This window comes from Micropterus salmoides, unplaced genomic scaffold, assembly GCF_014851395.1.
Source record: "Micropterus salmoides isolate LMB-PRFRI ecotype aquatic unplaced genomic scaffold, ASM1485139v1 Ms_hic_scaffold_9, whole genome shotgun sequence".
Taxonomy (NCBI): Eukaryota; Metazoa; Chordata; class Actinopteri; order Centrarchiformes; family Centrarchidae; genus Micropterus; species Micropterus salmoides.
The window spans coordinates 27,276,763-27,290,210 of record NW_024044681.1 but is presented as its reverse complement, the minus strand read 5'-3'; the positions used below and the strand labels follow the sequence as shown (position 1 = coordinate 27,290,210).

The following is a 13,448-nucleotide window of genomic DNA, read 5'->3' as shown; positions in this document are numbered from 1 at the left end:
ACCTGGGACAGTTGCCCACTTCAGTCCCGCCTTGCTACAAGTGCACACAGGTGGCTATGAATGCCCTACTATCACTCCCAATAAAACAACTTCCCATAGTCACATGTGCCACTCCAGACTCCATTTAAGCATAAATAATAGCTGGACACTATGCAGGTATGCCTGGTGTAAATATCTGCAGTGAAATAAGCCTATTAGTCCAGGTCTATCATACAGCACCAGCAGGACAGATTACTAGGCTGATTAATGTTAGTTAATGTGTAGATAATAGTTGCTGGTAGTGTTGTTCTGTTAAACGGAATTATGAAAAATAGCATGCAGATAACTGAATTCAACTCTTACAGCTGTCAATGAGACATTGATGACTTCCAGAAGCAGTGACAAGTGTATTTTTATTCTTTCATTTAAAACCATTCCAGACAGAAACGTTAAGGACTACTATGCTATACAAGTCAGACTCTCCTCAATAAGCACACACAAACATTGCATGGTTTTATCAGTTTGATCAAATTGCCATTTAAAAAGGTGACAGAGTGAACAGCAGACACTCTACTGATTCTGTTAAAGGTGGTCCAGATGGATGCATATTTTATTAGCGAGGACTCATACCAAAAAGTGAAGATATTAACAGCCATAAAAAAAAGATGAATCCAATAGAAATAAATATTACAAGAAGTCATTGTGGATTAAATACACATGTAGAATAATCACTAACAAAAAATCAATGCCAAAAAATAAAAACAAGCAAAAGAAAACAAAGTATTGCGTGTTTATAAAACATCATACCAAACTTAACTAGATAAACCCAAAAGTCAAGGAAGCCCTCTATAATTAAACGCCAAAAGGCATATGTCTCCATATCTGGTTTATGGTGGGTTTTATGATTATGACTCTTAATATGAGAAAATCCTCCTCAAAGACTATCATCAAAGAAATAAGTTTTAATCTATGACTGCTGTAGTCTTCAGGAAAAAAAAAAAAAAAATTAAAGATAGATCTAAATAAAAAGGTAATAGAAAATGGAATCCAAGGTAAAAATAACGCGTCTCAAGGAACAAGTGTGGGAAGAGAGGAAGGACGGTAATGTGGGTGGGTGGAAGTGTGCAGCAGTAGTGTTGCTCTTGTAGTATGTGTCGTGTGTTAGTCTGAGACGCTCTGGTGTGTGTGACTGTGTGTCGGCTCGTCATATCACGCTGGTACATGTTGGGAGAGCTGACTCTGCTGGTAGAGGCACCACAAAGCGCACACTCAGTTTAAACTAGGTTCACGGTTCCAACGGCAAACGTGTCGACATTGAGATGTCCCCGCTGATTTGCAACTTTGCAAACCGTTTCCATACATTATTTCCAATCAGTTGTAAAAAAGAACAGTTTGTTGTTTACACAACTCATGAATGAATCCTTGCCAGTCAATTGCAACAACACACGTCATGTTAACTGACGAATGCATAAAACATCCACATTGTTCTTATGAAACTTAAAGCAATGTTTAACATTTTTTAAAGAATATTGTCACTCCTATACACATACCTTGATTTTGTCTTGTAAACACACATTTTCTTTCATTCAATTTGGTTCAAAAACTCATCTTTTAGACACAAACTACAGCAATATGACTTATTAGTGTCCTGCTGCCATCTTTGTCTGTTTGAAATCACAAAAACAGCTGTAAATACCATTTCAACGTATGTGTGTTAAGAGTGCAAATATTACTTTCAGAGCATCCAGATGACAGAGTAGGGGTTCCACAATGGCGAGGATAACGGATTTAGTGTTCTCTTTCAGGCTGGGGAACAGAGACAGGTGCAGTGAGATACAGATACGGAAAAACCCAGTAAGAGAAATATTTAGCAGTGAAATAGGCTGGCATTAGCAGGAACAGCCTCCGTCATTGACGGGTTGCTCTGGTGGCTTCTCCAGCTTTATGTCAATCACTGAAGAGTTTAGGAGTTAAGGAAAGTCACAGAACGGGAAAAATTCAAGTCTGAAATGAACATGAGAGGTTGTTTGAACTTAACAAACTCGTCAACTTAAGTTATCAGAGATAACGTTGCTGTACATGTGTAGAAAATTGTTTCACTTTTTTTTTTTCTACTGCAGGACGTGACAGGGGTTTCCAAATTTAATCCAGTTTTATATAAACCAAACAGCCATTGTGAGAGCTCAGTTATATGTCAAATCCTCCAAACTGCATTTCAAAAGAAATTCTGTTGAGAAACATCATATTTTAAAGGGATAGTCTCATTAGTACAAAACTCTTCACAGTATTAAATACATGTACAAACTGAACAATTGAACCAACAGTGAGAAGTGGCTTATGTAGCAGGAGCTGTTTGAGAAGTTTCTATGGATGTTTTGAAATGTTTTAACCATGATTGTAACCATTATTTCAATCCAAATCAGTAGTCACGAATAAGAGTATTTCTTTAAGATTATACGCAGTAAAATAGTCAGTAAATTGGAGCACATTATGAGCCATCACTGGTATAACAAATCTATAGAGACACATGGGTTAAATAGCTAGCTGTCACAGTGCTCAACTACATTTTCGTCCTGGTGTAGAATATCCATATGACACGCAATAAGAGAAGAGTCATGTCAGGCACAAACACTGACATGTATACAAAAGGATACTGTCCTCTCTACTCTTGTCCTGTGTGGTATCCATGCCAGGCAGGGCGGCTGCCACGCGACGGAAAAGCTGCAGGGAAAGAGAACCAGATGCATTCTGTCAGACAAGGAAATATATATGTATGACACACAAGATGAAATCAAGATGGCGTGCCGTGTATAGTCCCTTAACATGATTTAACATAAGGTTCACTTGAAGCTCGCACAGAGGAAGACACCCACCAGAGCTTTTCCTAATTTGATTCGAAACTTGAGCAGCATGTGTGAGCTGCAAGACCGTATTTCTGCACTGCAGAGGTGGCTTGGAAGGAGGGTGTAACTTTGCCTTACTGAGATTTACATTGATAAAATGGTGATTTTAAGCTATTGATTGATTCAAATGAATTTTAAAAAAGGGACAGTGTTGAATTTATGAAGCTCAACATGCCCAACCCCCCCACTAAACAGCATCACACAGAAGTAGACTTGGTACACATGCAGATTTAGCAACAAAAACACCGTCACTGTGCTAGTTAATGGAGTGGAGAGTACTGGTTTGCAAACCCTGACCCACCTCTAGTGTTGTTTGATCAAGGGATGGCCAATACAAATCATTACTTCTAGCAGGTGGGACAGAGCTTGAAAAACAAATCCACACTCCTCACTTTCGACCAGAGGAAGCCAGTGTTTAAAAGCACACCTTTATGCACGCATGCGTGTGTGAAGTAGAAGCCAGTCACAAGAGAGCATGAGCACTATGGACACACACACAAAAGGTGCACACGCTCTACCTGTTTGACATTGTAGCCTGTCTTTGCACTTGTTTCAATAAACAGAACATTCATCTCTTTCGCTCTCTGTTCTCCCTCTTCTGTGGTTATCTGTCTGTGATGAGCCACCACGCGCAACACACATCGCCACATACACGGACAAGAAGACAAGGGAGGAAAAATACAGACTGTGATTATGTTGGAGTGGATAAACAAGCCGTGCCCCTTCCTGCTGCTACTGCCACCTTTGCTCGAGACCAGATAGACGTCTAGTAGACCTTCACACTGCTCATTGTGTTAGCTGAGCTCCACAACAGGGACAGAAGGCTTTAAATTTGGACAGAAAATTAACAATGGCTGGTTTAAAGCTGGTAAATGTACAAGTTGCCTATTTTAGAAGGTCTAAATGAATCAAGAATGACTCTTTAAGATCTTAAAATCCAACTCCCCCACACCTCTAAACTCTGATTTTGGCAGGAGACCTTTGGTGGAGCCCAGGCGGCAGCATCCACAGCAGGGCTACAGAGCACGACTCACACACAGTCTTACCTGCTTTACGTTGTAGCCTGCTTTCGCACTAGTCTCAATAAACATTACATTTAGTTCTTTGGCTTTCCGCTCGCCCTCCTCAATAGATACTTGCCTGCGGTAGACAACGGGGCGGGGGGTTAAGAGATGTACAGCCAAAGACAATGCACAACTTACTTCATTAAGCAGGTGGATAAAGTACACATTGACAGATTAAATATTATCAAACATCACAGTTGACAACTATCAATTTATTAGCTAGATCTGTTAAAAATTAAATAATCAATATCTTCAAATAAGACAGGCTGAAACAAAGAGGGTCAAAGTCAATCACAGCTTAGACATATACAAAGGGCAGTGTAAACTGCTCTGATCAAATGCCGCCCCAGAACGGGCAGCGGAACTCCGTATTGACAGGCCAGCAGCAATCAATCAATGACTTCATTAGTATGCTCCTAATGGAGGGAGCCCACCCACACAGGAAGAGGGAGGAACAGATTACCTTTTGTCCGCAAGGTCTGTCTTATTTCCCACCAACATGATAATGACATCACTTCCTCTCTCTGTTCTCACATCGTCAATCCATTTTGTGGTTTGCTGGAAAGAGTTGACGTCTGAAAGAGAGTCAAGAGAGAAACAGGGAGCAGAGCATCAGTATTCAGGACATGAAAAGCCTCGGCTGTGAAAACGGACAGGTTTGTGACAGGACGACAGTAAGGAGGCAGAACTACAATTTGTACACATCCTGACCAAGTCTGATGTTTACATATGGAAATAACAGATTTTTAAAATGAAAAAGAAATTATGCAATAAATAGTATTTGCTGTATTCAAATTTAAATTAGGGATGCACCAAATGTTCAGCCACCAAAATTAATAGGCCGAAAATAGCAAACAAAGCACTTGCGGTGTTCGGCCTAATGCGTCGAAAGACGGAATAAATCCTTACCGAACAACTATGTTGACATGTCGGCAGAGTGGAAGCATTTTAAGTAGGGCCTCACAATATGTTGCCGGAGCATCATCATCACAATGTGCTCTTACGCAACAGTCACATCGTAGAACAGTGCAATATCAACTCAACCACCTCAACTTTTTTGCTGCTTGATACAAAAGGAAAACTTGGACAGTTCTCATTTCAAGTTTGTCAGATGTAACATCATTTACTCCGATTTAATAGTTCTTGGATACACAGTTTGTAACTAGTGAGTGACGAGCAGGCTCTGCATGCACAGTGAACTAGCAATCCCAATATTATTCTCGATCAGTTGATCAATTCCTTTAGGATGCTCAATTATTTACAAATAGAGCAACTGATGTAATCTGGTGAAACTTCCTGTTTTTATGTCATATTGCGATATATATTGCAGAAAAGAAAAATACTGCAATGTTAGTTTTTTCCAATATCGTGCAGCCCTAATTTTAAGTGTCCGAGAAAGACAAAAATCGCTGTTCGCATACGCTGTTCTGCAAAATTGTCTCCTAGCACATCCACACCATCTATGACTGACTTCTTAGAAAAGGCACCAAACGGTCTGACCCACTTTGAGTGTTTCTGTCACTTGTTTCTGAGAAGGCGATTAAGCTAGCCGCACCTAAATTTGGAGCACACATGTATTCAGGCCTTTATGGTAAATCCACTGTAACGGCCCAGAGCGAGCTGACAGGCAGGTTAGCGACTTTATCTTGTCATTTTCTCTCTTTACAAAGACGTATTATGTATGAGAGTCCCACCTGAAGAGAGGCTATAAAGTCTTCATGTTACACGATACGAGAACAACATACAACATTATTTATCAAACTGGGTTGGACTTGATGAATTTAGCGTGAGGATATGCATGTGACAACGTCCGGTTTTCAAAACAAGGTGTCTATACAGCATGGAAATAAGAATAATTGAATTATATTCACAGAAAGTATAAAACATATTACATGTGCACGTTAAAAGTAAATGGACACATGTGATACTTTACTGGACCCTCTTGGGCCTTGGACCCCCCCACCACAATCTCTCCAAATCCTGTGGGGAAAACTGAGTAAAAAGCAGCACATTTTGACTATTTAATTTATGCAATGGTAAAAAAAAAGGCAAAATAAATGGAAAATGTGAATGTACTTGTTCAGTGTTCGGTTTTCGACAAATTTCTTCATTATATTCAGTTTCAGCGTCGGTCAAGAATTTTCATTTCGGTGCATCCCGAATTTAAATAACAGACAGTGTTTTATAAGAACATCTGTGTGCCCAGGTAATCCACCTACTTGTAATGTCATACACTACAACGGCAGCAGCAGAGTCTCTGATGTAACTCGGGATAAGGCTACGAAACCGCTCTTGCCCTGCTGTATCCCACAACTGCAACCTGATCTGCAGGACAGACAAGGGAAGGGGACGGGAGGAGGAATAAAAAAAAAAAAAGAAAAGGAGGAGGGAAAAACAAATCCCAGAAGAGATAAAAAAATAAATAAAACAAGATAAAACCAAGGTCAGAAATGAGGTAAGTTATGGCGACAAAAAATTGAAAGAAAACTAAATAAATTCAGACGAATGAGAAAAGACAGAGAGAGCGTAGTGCATGCAGGCAGTGAATGACCAACAGAGAGAGCAAGCCTTCTGGGCCTGGAGAAATAAATAATCACCCTTCACTTGTCATCAACCTTCCTCCCTTGATCAAGTAAGGTGTTTAATTTCAAAACAGGAATGAAGATAATAAATGGAGGGGTAGGAGAGAGAGGAAGAAAACTTGTTTTGAGGGGGGAAACAAACAAAGAAAGGAAGGAAGGACGGTCCAGGGGGCACGGCATCTAGCGCACACACTTGAAAGGCAGCGCAAATGCTGTGTGCGCTTGTTAGAGAGAACAACTTAATTCTTTAAGAAAAAGAAAAAGTTATGTCAGCAGTCAGTATCTGAGTGCCCCTTGATATTATTTGCACCAAATCCTTACAGTCACTAAGAGAATTACCCCAAGCTGGACAAAGACAACCAACAATCAAGGACTGAAAATAAAAACCAAACAAAGAATAAAACTTACTGTTCTGTCTTCAAGATACATGGTTTTCGACAGGAAATCTATTCCTATTGTGGCCTGAAAATGGGTAATAAGCAGTTAAATATGCATAACCATATTCTTTATTCATTTGATTTTAGAATAATATGAACATTAATTATTAAAGGTGATTAAATGACGTAGGGTTTGTCTCACTTGGTAAGTGTTGTCGAAGCTGTCATACATGAACCTGGTGATCAGCGAAGTCTTTCCCACTGAAAAACAAACAAACAATAAAGTACTGATTCATTTCAGTTTGTACGTTAATCAGTTCTTATTCAAAATGACAATGTCTATCACAAGCAGAGCTGCGAGTAACGATTATTTTAATAATTGATAATCTACTGATTCTTTTCTATATATTTTTTCCCCTGACTGATCTATAAGTTAATCTATAAAATGTTGGAAAATAGTTAAAAATGCCCTTTACAATTCATCAGAACCCAAGGGGACGTCTTCACGTTGCTTTATTTATCAGACCAAAACCCAAAACTACTCAGTTTATAATGATATAAAACATTAAAAGCAGCATTCTGACATTTGAAAGACTGGAAACAGTGGCTGCTGCAGTGATAAACAACTAATTAATTTTCTGTTGATTGACTAACCAGTTAATCAACTAATACGTTCTCATTTCAGTTTCAAACATAAACAATATTGTAAGCTAAATACAACCCCTGACCGATAATAGCCGCACAACTGCCATTGCGTCACATCATAAAGCAATGTGTAAATTTATTCAAATCCAAAGTAGCCTGTGTGACCTTCTCTTCTACCATCATTTACTCTTATATAGGTCTGCCTGATGTGTAACTTTGCTGGCAATAAGAAATATTAGCATATAACATAAAAGCATAGAAAGATATATGGAGTAAGAAGATAAGAAAACATATAGGAAGCAAAATTAAGTGCCAGCATCAAAGTGCTGTACAGAACATGAGCCACAGATGACGAACCCTTATAATGGACTGAAGTCATGCAACTCCTGCACCCCTCTGAAAGTTATTGTCCATTAAAGGGTGTGGTGCACAAGTATTTGAGGTGAAGTTGGAAGGTTGAGGAATGTTGAGAGACAAGTAAGGCTGGGAACCAGGCTCCCCATTTATTTCCCTTCTAATAACTGACCAACTTTGAGGATTTCTGGTGCTCCATATCTACGCTAAAAAACTTTTGATTTACCACACTCTTCCACATTTACTGAAAACAGAAACTGTAAAATGACTCATATCATTCAACTTTGCTGATGTTAACTTGTAAAACAGAACTTTTAGCACATCACTACAGAGAGAGCCACTTGTAGGCTGCTTCAAAGACCCAGACAGTGCTCCTAAGGCCCCATCCACACTACTGCGTCTTCGGATTAAAACGGAGATTTTTTGCTACGTTTGCACCTCCCGTCCAGACTACAACGATGAAAAGGAAGACCTAAAACGGAGAAGTTTGGAAACGCTGCCGAGGGCGTTTTAGTGAAGACGGGCCAAAACTGAACTGGACTTTAGAAACGATGACGCAGCCGCTTACACTCAGCTCTCTGATTGGGTCTTGCAAAGCAGAAACACAATGCTGCTGACCGGGTTTTTGACATCATATATTTTGTTTTAAATATTGTGTACCGTACAATAACACTCATCTGCCTACACTTGTACTGTGCATGTCGCCGTTTACTTTGCAACAACTCCCAGTCTGTTTTCTGCCGCCACACTCCCGTGTTACATTCAGTAACAGTCCCAGCTCGTTATTGATCCATGCAACAACAACAAAAAAAAAAAAACTGGTCTGATGCTTAGTCTGTATTTATTTATTCTTTCGCCAGATCTTCTGTAACTATGGAATAGACCATCTGCTTCGTGTTTACACTGGAACGCGCATGCCCAGTGCACCTGAATGGGTCCTAGCTGTGCGTTTCAGTCGTTTTAATGTAGAGGGAGATCAACTCCAAAACGCAGCGGAAACGCTTCTGTGGACGGAGAGCGTATTCATTTTGATTCTCCGTTTTAGTTAGACTCAGTTACGTGATCATTTACACTGTGCATCAAAGCTGCTGGTAACAATTTTACAAGGACCCACAACTGATCACAGACTGTGTGACAAACACAAAGTCTGTCTGTCTTATCTTGATGGGAGTGGAGAGTCAAATTACAGGGCACAATGCCTGCACAAAATAATTACTGGCAAAGGAGAAATTGGCACCTTTTCTACACTACCATATCCTTTTTCCAAAACTACCAATGCACCAATCAGATCAGCATCTGTGCTGATACTGAGCTCATTAAGCAGATTGTGCAACAGTTATATAGTATATCCATTCACTGAGTCATAGCAGGCAGCTAAATGCTTTTAGGACCACAGCAGTACCAGGTGTTATGTCGAATTTTGCATTACTGCCGAGAATTGCATGCACCTCCAAATACTGCTTTTAAACAGTATAATATCCTTTATGGGGTTCATCAATGGTGATAATTGATTCGATGTAGGCCCATATATTTTATGAAGGTTTAGAGTCGTTAATATTTTAATACACTTAGAAGTAGCATTACTTGAGATTCAGCAAAAAGATGTGGTGATGACTGCTTTTCATCAATGTGCACAAATAAATGTCTGAAGTTCGGCAAAACAGATGATGTAGGCTACCTGCCGAGATTTGCATCCACCTCTTTTACTCAGCATAAATAAGTGTTATTTCCCGCGGGGTGCAGGGAATTCTCGGCAGGCATGCATAAAAATAATCCAATGAGTTTGTTGCAGTGGCGTCCACCAATTTTAAACTCTGTTTTAAAAAGTATTAGTATCATATTAGTACTCACTTAGTACCAACCAATACCTAAATTTGAGGACTCGGCATTGGGAGAGAAAACGTTGGATATGTGCATTTACATTTTATACAAAGCCCAAAATTCAGCTCACACTGTGCGCTTTGTGTTGGCATGCTAAACACACACAGGTGTGGAAACTGTAACGTGACTCTTTCAGACTCTATAATGAACGCCCCCACAGATTTACCTATGAAAACAGATACACGATTGTTAACAGGGAGAAAATGAATTGCACTTACACAATTGCCAGCGTGGACAAGCAGTGAGTAACACGGTACGGTGTCGCAATGCAACCACTTGGCTAAGTTTAACGTTACGCAGCTACTGTTAGCTAGCTAACTGGCCAACGTTAGTCACCCGATCAAACTACTGTTATCATCTCCCCCAGAGACACAATTCAGATCCTACAACGCACCAATTTTTAACGTCAGACTTCACTCACCACTCTGTTCCCCGAGAAAGACCAATTTAAATTTCCTTAAAGGGTTCCCGAAGTCTCCGGCCGCCGACATGACTGTCTCAAACAAACCCTGACGTTACTTTTCGGGAGCTCCACAGCTAGCCAGCTAATGCTAGCTACCAAGCTGTTGTCAGGTATCAAAGGTCCAGGATCCGTAATGTTTTACCGGTTTGTCAACCCTCTACGCAGGCCACTTGGTGAGGTGTGGTGCCCTTTATTCACTCCTTTAAGCTTCCAGAGACTTTTTGATAACTCGCTAACTACTGCGGCCAAGTTAGCATTACTGTCAGTTCTCTGACATGTCTGGACCAGCTAGCCTCTCTGGGCTACTCTTCTTCTTCATCCAAGAAGTTGACGTTGTTTGGCCATACTGTTATGCTGCCCTCTACTGTTGGAGAATTAACACATCATGATTAAAAAAAACAAAACATGTAGCCCTGTATTACAGCAACGCACTGCAGACTATAACATGAATAAACACGGGTTGAATGATATAGCACCTTAATTTCATCAGCCGGACGTTTAGTGTACAAACAGAAAGCTACAGGCAAAACCAAAAGAAGAAGCCTGTGATCGAAGCTTGTTGAATCATTGTATGTCCTCAAGGTGGAGTTCTCACCTCACCGCTACTGGAAGCTTGTATTCCCTATAGCGTACTACTAATAATGTGTAATACTTTTTGCGATACATTTTTTTTTCTATATTTAATTCATGAAAACCATACAAAACACAACTTTACCATCATCCTTTTGCAAATACACAATGTGCCTAAGACATGGGAACATGTCCCAGGATAGGAAGAAAAGGCAAAGAACTAGTTTTACAGAGACTAGAGGGAAAGTACAGAGACAACTCCATTCCGCATAAAAGTAAAAACAAAAGCATACAAGTATACATAAAGCACACAGACGACACAATACCAACATATAAACATACACACACAACATACAAAGGAACATAGACATGACATAAGGGGCTAAACATCTCAGCCTAAATTGAGAGGACCAGAGGCTTGAGCTTTTAGCTTATCTTTCTATCTTCCTCTTATCAAAGATTCAGAGGAATTCTGATTCAGCAATACCATGCCATGTGTTTATGTTTGTGTAATACTATAACCCCTGTATAATATTAGACAGAAATGCTTAAGTTTTTACATGACAATATTAAGTCACCTTGTTGGTGTCGAAACACATCTCTTTTTGTTCAGAGACATCACTGCAATGTGCAAATGTACAGTCTTACATCCACTATATCAATGCAAGGCTTTGCTGACAACCTTTCAACATCAAGCCAACTGGCATAATTGTCTTTGTGAACACAGTTAATCGTATTCATCTAAACTGTGTCTCAGAAAAATCAATCAACCTTGAAACATGTTCTATAAAATGAAGACTGGAACATAAACATCAGTAACATCAACCATTAAGACATTTAATAGCAATCACCTACAACCCAAAGAGTTTCAAATGTCTTATTCTATTGCAACACATCAACAAATGTTTCAAAACATCTTCAGATTCAAGCAGAAAAAAATAAATCAAAACACATCAAAAACACTTGCTGTCTTCTTGACATGCTAATCTGATCAAGCGGTTTGATTGTCTGTTTGTTTCACCTGATAAATCTGCCTCAAAATATAGTTTTTAAGATGTCAGAAAGGAGACATATGGATTGTGTGAGATTACAGGGCCTATGGCTTTCCTAATATTTTGCATACTTGCACAATATTTTGTATATTTGTCTCCTATGTTTGTTTCACTATTGATGTTTCTTCAACTCAAGACAGAAATAATCCACAATAATATGTTTGTGAATTGTAGTAGGAATAAAGCTGGGGTCTTGCAAGTGCCCCTCGTGAAGATAATTTCACTCTTATATAATTCTTATTAACGTTATATGGGCTTAAATACTGATTATCCCTATCAGATATGTGCAGTACAAAGTGACATATATAGGGTATGTTTGCATAGGCGTCCTTATGAGATCACGCATGAGCTGTGAAAGAGCGTTTGGCTTTTCCCTATACATTACAGTGGGACCCAAACTATTGCACTAATATGAATTGCATTGTGTAATTATTGATGTAAGTATGTCTGATGATGCATTACAAGTGTGTGAGTACAGTATGTGTGTTATGCATGCTTGAACTGGCTGTTCTAGGTCACTGAAGACACACCTGCGCCTCTCTCTTGCAGCCATCCAGCTCTGAACTCTCCTCTCGGAGCGCCGACCGGCTGATGCCAGATCTTCAGCTGCTCTGTGTGCGACCCAAGCCTCGCCAAACTAGAGCCATCACACTCCACCGTCCACCTCCCCTCCTTGCTCTCCTCAACAGCACTCCTACACCATATGTCCTTGGTAAGGAAAAGACCCCGCTAAAGATGCTGAGCTGGCAAAATCCTCTTTCGCTCTCTGTCTCCCTCCACTCAGTCTTTCTCTCTCTCACACACACGCACAAAGGGCTGCATGTGTGTATCCACATAGTACACAACAAGATAGATCGATTACTTATGCACTGTAGAGGTTGTTATGTAAGGGCTGTGATTGTAAATGAGCTCACATCACTGCTATTTGTTTTCAGAAATACATCGGCACAGGATCTGAGGATGTTAAAGTGGTATAACATTTTCCAAAGCTCCCTGAAGGCATGCACCTTATTCTGCAACAAAAAGCATGTCATCCAAAATCAAAGAAGCGTAATTAAAGAGAAGCACAACACAAATGAATTGGACTTGTCACCTCAAGCCATGACTTCATTCTGGTTTGGTCTCGTGTCATGCCACTGCATCATTTACTTCTGCAAAACTTGACTCAGTCTTCTAAATGGGAAAACGTTGCTATGACTCACATCTTGGGGGAAAAAAACAACTTGTTGTTCTTTCTTAGCTCTTATGTTATGTATCCTTTCTTTTCTTGCCTCTTAGACGAAGATACACGCATGTATTTGTCTACTGTACAGGTGTGTGAGTGCATTAATTACACGACATACACCAGTCTTTATCACTGTGTGTAATGGAGGGAGACCATCCCATTTCCACACCACCTTAATATAAATCTAATGAATACAGCTTTCAATGTCAAAGCAAAGTACAATACGGTGCTCATCTCTCCGGAGAGGGAGAGAGATCATGGGGTCTATAATGGGGGAGGGTGGGGAAATGGACCAAATGAGGAACAGAAAGAAAAGATGAGAGGAAATGCAGAAAGGACATGAAGGTTGGGTC

The 13,448-nt window shown here is 39.9% G+C and overlaps 1 protein-coding gene across 2 annotated transcripts; it reads right to left on the bottom strand.

Annotated features, from left to right (window-relative positions):
* Positions 1-374: 374 nt before the first annotated feature.
* On the bottom strand, positions 375-10,562 carry LOC119895125 (ras-related protein Rab-6A). Of its 2 annotated transcripts, none has more exons than XM_038707998.1 (8): positions 10,207-10,562; positions 7,108-7,166; positions 6,937-6,990; positions 6,166-6,271; positions 4,410-4,521; positions 3,401-3,494; positions 2,634-2,700; positions 375-1,933 (listed from the first exon to the last, which is right to left on the bottom strand). In XM_038707998.1, the coding sequence occupies exons 1-8, from the start codon at positions 10,274-10,276 to the stop codon at positions 1,869-1,871; spliced, it is 627 nt and encodes a 208-aa protein (XP_038563926.1). In that variant the 5' UTR covers positions 10,277-10,562; the 3' UTR covers positions 375-1,868. The 2 variants fall into 2 exon arrangements, with proteins under 2 accessions (XP_038563926.1, XP_038563925.1); XM_038707997.1 differs by lacking the exon at positions 3,401-3,494 and adding an exon at positions 3,929-4,022 and having other exon boundaries at positions 10,207-10,561.
* Positions 10,563-13,448: the final 2,886 nt, after the last annotated feature.

Coding starts and splice junctions, on each gene's coding strand:
- LOC119895125 (XM_038707998.1), bottom strand. CDS start 10,276: ATGTCGGCGGCCGGAGACTTCGGGAACCCTTTAAGGAAATTTAAATTG. Junction 6,991..7,107: donor GCTTCGACAACACTTACCAA/GTGAGACAAACC, acceptor ACCCATTTTCAG/GCCACAATAGGAATAGATTT. Junction 6,272..6,936: donor TGTATCTTGAAGACAGAACA/GTAAGTTTTATT, acceptor TCTGTCCTGCAG/ATCAGGTTGCAGTTGTGGGA.